The 6426-nt window shown below is 51.8% G+C and overlaps 1 protein-coding gene across 1 annotated transcript; it reads left to right on the top strand.

Annotated features, from left to right (window-relative positions):
* Positions 1-334: 334 nt before the first annotated feature.
* LOC146666975 (BTB/POZ domain-containing protein kctd15-like) lies at positions 335-6406 on the top strand. Its single transcript, XM_085415137.1, has 5 exons — positions 335-633; positions 2656-2831; positions 4462-4606; positions 5685-5987; positions 6076-6406. Exons 1-5 carry the CDS (start codon positions 391-393, stop codon positions 6235-6237), a joined length of 1029 nt encoding a protein of 342 aa, XP_085271263.1. The 5' UTR covers positions 335-390; the 3' UTR covers positions 6238-6406.
* The last annotated feature ends 20 nt before the right edge of the window (positions 6407-6426 follow it).

A 6426-nucleotide genomic window follows, 5' to 3' on the forward strand; every position in this document is an offset into this window, starting at 1 on the left:
GTTCAGATCGTTAGCTTCAATAACGGCTCACAGATCCACAAACGTGAGCTGCGCTCAGGTCACGCTCTGTGTGGATCAGATCTGAAGGAGGAGGGCGGAGCGTCGTCCTCGGGGAACATTCTGGTTTCAGGTCTGTGTCATTCCTTCGTGCCGATCCAGTTTGTACCACAAGGTGGCGTCAGTGTTAGTGGGTCATCTTGTATTTACAGGACATTGTGGGAATATGTAAAAGAAATCAAAATAAACCGCGGGTGGGGGTTGCGCGCGCTCTGCAGCTGAAAATGCTTTCGGGTGCGCGCGCTCTCCTCTTCGCATGCGCAGGCTGGCGGCGCACGTCTCCATCCAGCAGTGCGCAGTAATTGAAATGGCGCATTTGGCCGCGGGCGGGTAATGCGTGATGGGACGCGTCATTCGGGAGGGGGCGGGACCTGCGGGATCTCACCTTCGTGCGCGCGCTGCCTCGGTGGGGTCGGGACTGTGACCTGGCCCCGGGGGTTCTGCGGGGCCCCGGGTGCTCTTCTGTCGGCCCTCCTCTCTGCTCCTCCTCAGTCTCTCCGGGACCGCAGCCCTGCCGCCGGGACGGAGCTCTCTCTCACGCCGCCCTCCATGTCCTCCGTGTCGGTCTCCTCTCAGGTGAGTGAGCGGGACGGGAGGGGGGCACAGGTGCTGCTGTGAGGCTCATTTATAAAGTTTTCGAGTTTATGACGTAAAACTAGAAATTCAGACGCGTTTCGGGGGAAGACACGCCGAGCTGCTCCGTTCTCGCCGCCAGACTCCATTAAAAAAACGTCCGATTTAAGTGTTCCGGGGTCCCGGTGACAAACAGCCACCACACCACACACCGTCGTATTTTCCGTTGATTTCGTAGCACATTCTTCACGTCGGCACAAACAAATATTCTGACATTACAGAATGTTTCAGCGCAGTCGGAACCTTTGCCGGTAGCGCGTCTGCTTTCTGGCCATCCTTTAACGGCTGCTCCGCCGCTGTGGACGGACGTTATCTCCGTTATTTGTGGTTAAAGATAAGGTTCTCCAGAATTAACAGAGGGGTCGGTGAGGGTTCGTATCCAGATTTCACCAGAAGCCCGCACAGTGTGGAGAGGAGACCTTCACACAGGTCAGGAGACACCTGGCTTCGTTGGATTTGCGAGGATACGTTAAATGTTGGGTTTTTCTAAAGGAGCCTGGCGTATGTTGGTTTAAGTGCGAAAGTGGAAGGGCTTGATGTTCCGAACCCTAAAGTTCAAACACGTGGCCTCACGTGCAGGTCAATTCTTTATTTCAGGGTTTGATGAAAACCACGGACTGATCTCACGTCTGTTATTTCCCGATATTTGAACGCACCACTGCAGACAGGCAGGTGGGGGCGGGGCCCTACGCTGGTGTGACCCGAGGCAATGTTCACCTTTCATGCTCCATAGCCCAGGGGGCGGAAGATAAGGTTCTTCAGCGGCAGCAGCCACCCCCCAGGACACCTCCCACCCCGGCTCGTTATAAATTTATCTGAACCAGAATAAAAATAATTGTAACAAAACTTATGCTTTGAGGGGGGAGGAGCCCCTGCCCCTTCATCAGCCGAGGTCAGAGGTCAGATTATAGATGCCGTTATTCTGAGAGCGCTCCATCGTCCTTGTCTTCCTCCTCCATCAGTTTGACTCTGCCTAGGTCAGAGAAACACTAGTTGGCGCTGTTCGTCTTCCAGCTGGCTCAGTAAACAGCAGCAGCAGAAGAAAACTAGGCATAGGTTTAACACGCAGCGAATCCCCTGCTGGTCGTGTAGGGCAGTGTTTCCCAACCTTTTGGAGCCACGGCACACCCCCAAACAAAAATGTCACAAAAAGCACATTGATCATTTCCCCCGCACTCCAGGCGGCGCAGAATTGACTTGGTTTGTCCCCAGTTTACCTTTTTTGCTTCCTTCTGACCACTGCTCATGCTGGGGCTTCACCTGGGTCGGAGTTTCCTCCAGGACCAGGTCACACTGACTACTTTTCCTTTGCAATTACTTATCTATTGCTGTTACGCGCTGTGTCATCTCACAGCATGACTATTATGTCATTTCTTTGTCTTCTTCTTTTTTACTGGCAGTTGGCGACCCATTGAATTAGAGCAGGTAGTTGTACTGCCCTCTAGTGGAAGAGAATGCCATTGTTCTGCCCGTTACTCACGCTGGTTGCTTAGAGTACTAATCAGGTGGAACCAGATAATCTTCCACGGCTCACCTGATCATTTCTCACGGCACACCTATGTCCCGCACCCCAGTGATTGGGAAACACTGGTGTAGGGGTACTGCCCATAGGCTGTACATAAAAGATGGAAGCTGCCACCTTACTTCACCTCTTGGTTCGTCGCTCTATGCAGTTCGAGCTGAGCGTTTTTGGCCTCGCCAGCTTGGAGTAGGGTTTTAACTTGACCCACAGGTCAGGATTTGAAGGGGCGGAGCCAGGGTTTAAAGGAGGTGGAGCTATAACAACTAATTCCCGACTGTATCAGATAAAGAAGGATTATTTTGAGCTGTGAATTATGCAAAGCTGCTGAAACAATCACTTAAGCGTTTTAAACTCAGCAGGACACACCTGGGTAAATCCAGGTGAAGCCTCTTCAAAATAAAACCGGTGTGTTCTGAATTTTGACCTGCTGTTATTTGTGATAGGAGGGACGGAGCTTGTCCAGGATGTCTCTGAGCCACTCACCTGTGTCGCCCATGACGACCCAAGGTATCCCGTCGCCCGCCCAGCTCACCAAGGCCAACGCCCCTGTCCACATCGACGTGGGCGGGCACATGTACACCAGCAGCCTGGCGACGCTCACCAAGTTCCCGGAGTCCAGGTGAGAGACATGAGCCTGGGGGAATACCTGGGCATGCAAGTATGTTTACTGAAGTGAGGTGAGGTTTCCAGGTCAGTAAACACAACCAGAGTTCATACATAAGGCGCACGGGATTATAAGGGGCTCTGTCGACTTTCAGAAAAATCAAAGGATTGATTTTAAGTGTGACGTATTTTCCAAACAACACGGTAATAACGACGGCCCGCTAGCATGCGCTACCAAAAATAGTGCTTTGTTGTGTATCTGACGGACGAAAGCTAAACCAGTTCCACACCAGTGAAGCTGCAGCATTTTTACAAACCAGTTCAGGTTCATCGTTTCATTCAACGATCCGCTTTCACTCTCCTCATTCTCCATCGCCACCATGTGCGTATGAAAACAAAGGCACTGCACATGCACGTTTTACCCATATTCTATCGCCATGTTTCATTTTCTTATTGTTGCCCAACATTATACCAGTAGTACCGTGAGCGGTATGATATGGCCCAGCCCTAACACCCACACAAGTGTGTCTGAGTCAGGCCAGTACCAGCAGGTATCTACAGCCAATCAGGCTCTGATGTGGAGTCTTTCTCCATTACCTGTATCCACCCACAGCGCAACCATCAAAAACACAATGGTTTCACTTCCTGCTTTAAAAAAATAATCATGGCCTGAAACAAAAACAGCCATAATAACGTGATTAATGCTAATGTGTGTGTGCTGTATGCTAATATTACTCTGTGGTATAAAATATTAACATTAGAATGAGAAACAGACCCATGGCGGGGCCTTCCCCTAATTATTAAGTTAAAGATGAAAAGGAGCATTTAATGGTGATGCGATGAATACAAACACCTGCAGCTGTTTAATGGCGGGAACAGGGAGTTTAATGATGGCGTGTTTGATCGCTCTTTGCTGTACCCGACCAAAGAGAGCGAGAGAAGGACAGAGGAGCTCTAATTTACTTTTGAAGGCCAGAGGAGGCGACGAGGAGGCGAAGCTGATAAGAGGAGGAGGAGAAGAGATTCAGCCTGCAGAGACTCCACAAGAGCCTGACCACGGCTCAGAAATCCTCCAGCACACGTTACATGATCCTCCTCACTGAGCATGCTCAGACTGGGCTGGCTGTAGTGGATGGTAGAGCAGATCAGCTACTGACTGGAAGGTCGGTGGTTCGATCCTTGGCTTCCCCCAGTCTGCATGCCAAATATCCTCGGGCAAGATACTGACCCCAAGCTGCGTCCATTGGAGTGTGAACGTTGGTTAGATTGGGTGCATGTGGCGTGTTGTATAGAGCGCTTTGAGGACTCTGGCAGAGAGCGCTCTATAAGAATCAGTCCATTTACCATTACTCCTCCTCCTCACCCAGCACGCGCGGACTCCTCCTCATCCCCATCATCATCATCCTCCTCATCCTCCTCACCCAGCACGCGCGGACTCCTCCTCCTCCTCCTCCTCCTCCTCATCCCCATCATCATCATCCTCCTCATCCTCCTCACCCAGCACGCGCGGACTCCTCCTCCTCCTCATCCCCATCATCATCATCCTCCTCATCCTCCTCACCCAGCACGCGCATGGCTGCATGTTGTTGACCTTTGACCTCGGGCAGTCTGACATCAGACCGTGACCCCGGCTCGTGTCTCTGCAGGATCAGCCGGCTGTTCAGCGGTGCAGAGCCCATCGTGTTGGACAGTCTGAAGCAGCACTACTTCATCGACCGGGACGGCGACATCTTCCGCTACATCCTTAGTTTCCTGCGCACCTGCAAGCTGCTGCTTCCTGAAGACTTCCAGGTGAGCCCCTGCAGCAGCCGGCACAGGTGAACGCCTGTTCACGGTTCAGACCAGTTGCATTACTGATGATCTTTATATGGCTGCCCATCCGTGAGCCTGGGTCCGCTTGTTGATTTCCTGTTATTGTGCGACCCTCAGCCTGAAGTATGAAGCTCGCTGAGGCACACGTGTGATTTGGTGCTACATTAACAAACCTGTAGCTGTATAACCCGTGAGCTTGGGCCAATCAGTGACCAGCAGAGCGTGAGAGGATCACATGCTGAGCAGAATCTAAATAAACTAAACCGAGACAACCGGCACGCGGTTTAGTTTATTTAGATTTCAGTTTCCATGGAAACAGCTAATGTTTATTTTACTTTCATGGTCAAATTTCACAAATGGGTAAAACAAACTCTGAGGAGACGTGAAGAGTTTGACTCAGAGATGATTGGTTCATACTGAGACTCGTTTTAGCTCGGACTCTGTAACACGCCGATGCGGCGGCGCAGACGAGTGTCTTTTACTAAATGAAAGCAGGAGGTGTGTGTTAGCAGCATACTGTTTCCTCTGATCTGTGTGTGTTGTTACTGAGACACCCGGCTCACAGTGAGTCAGACGGCCCGCGGACACACCGCCGCTTTACATAAACACACCCACCCCCACTTCCACCGGGGGGGGGCTTCGATGCAGCAGGACGCCTGAGGCAGTGAGGGGAAAAACCACAAACCTCCATCTGAGTGTCAGACAGAGAAAATCAGAGGCAAGAGAATTAAGTGTGCTCGGGTTTTCAGAATAAAAGCACCAGTACAGCAGGAAGTGAAGGTCAGGAGAGTTGTCTTTTTTAAAGGGAAATAGGAAGGAAAGAATTAAAGGAAAGAAGAATTGGAGAGAGGATGTGATGTGGAGCTCCTCGTGCTGCTGGGATTCTTCTCTGTGATTGGTAGATTGATCCTACATGCTCCAGCTGTTGATCTGACAGTTTTCAAATACCACGCAGGAAACAGGTCGTCCATCATGAGGTCATGTAATCAGGCTGATCTGTAATTAGCTTATTATTTATATTGATCAGCTGATCGTTGTCATGTGACTCTGTCCTCAGGACTTGCCCCAGCTGTACGAGGAGGCTCGGTACTACCAGCTGACTCCGATGGTGCGCGAGCTGGAGCGCTGGCAGGCGGAGCGCGAGGCCCAGCGGACGGCGCCCTGCGAGTGTCTGGTGGTCCGCGTCACACCTGACCTGGGCGAGAGGATCGCGCTGAGCGGCGAGAAGGTCCTCATCGAGGAAATCTTCCCCGAGACCGGAGACGTGATGTGCAACTCTGTGAACGCCGGCTGGAACCAGGACCCAACCCATGTCATCCGTTTCCCTCTGAACGGGTACCTGAGGCTCAACTCTGTGCAGGTGAGTCCGCTCGCATCGCCAAACGTTCTCCACACGCCAGGAGCCGAGGAGAGGCGGGTCTCATCTGTGCCTCCGTGTCTCCATGCAGGTCCTCGAGCGCCTCTTCCTGAAGGGCTTCGAAATCAAGGCGTCCTGCGGCGGCGGCGTCGACTCGTCCCAGTTCAGCGAGTACGTGCTGTGTCGCGACCTGCAGCACAGCCAGTCCGTCATCAGCACGCCAATCCGGATTAAGCAAGAGCCTCTGGACTAAAGAGCAGCGGTGACCGTGTCACCTGAGCACGCCGAGCACACCTGGAGCGGAGGCCTCAGGAGGCGGAGCTTGGCTGCCGTGTACATAATGGTTTTTCTAAGTGTCATTACATTTTTATAAAGTGCTGTTTGTATATTTAATGTGTTTGTAGCTCAGCTGTTGTTCTCATAAAAAGAAACCACACAAAGC

Source organism: Rhamphochromis longiceps, linkage group LG7, assembly GCF_057381845.1.
Source record: "Rhamphochromis longiceps isolate RC_006_pf linkage group LG7, R_longiceps_female_GT1.1, whole genome shotgun sequence".
In the NCBI taxonomy this organism is placed as follows: domain Eukaryota; kingdom Metazoa; phylum Chordata; class Actinopteri; order Cichliformes; family Cichlidae; genus Rhamphochromis; species Rhamphochromis longiceps.

Bases quoted from the DNA above. Each gene is read 5' to 3' on its own strand.
- LOC146666975 (XM_085415137.1), top strand. From the start codon at position 391: ATGCGTGATGGGACGCGTCATTCGGGAGGGGGCGGGACCTGCGGGATC. The intron at 634-2,655 runs GTGAGTGAGCGG...TATTTGTGATAG, and splicing joins CCGTGTCGGTCTCCTCTCAG to GAGGGACGGAGCTTGTCCAG. The intron at 4,607-5,684 runs GTGAGCCCCTGC...CTCTGTCCTCAG, and splicing joins TGCTTCCTGAAGACTTCCAG to GACTTGCCCCAGCTGTACGA.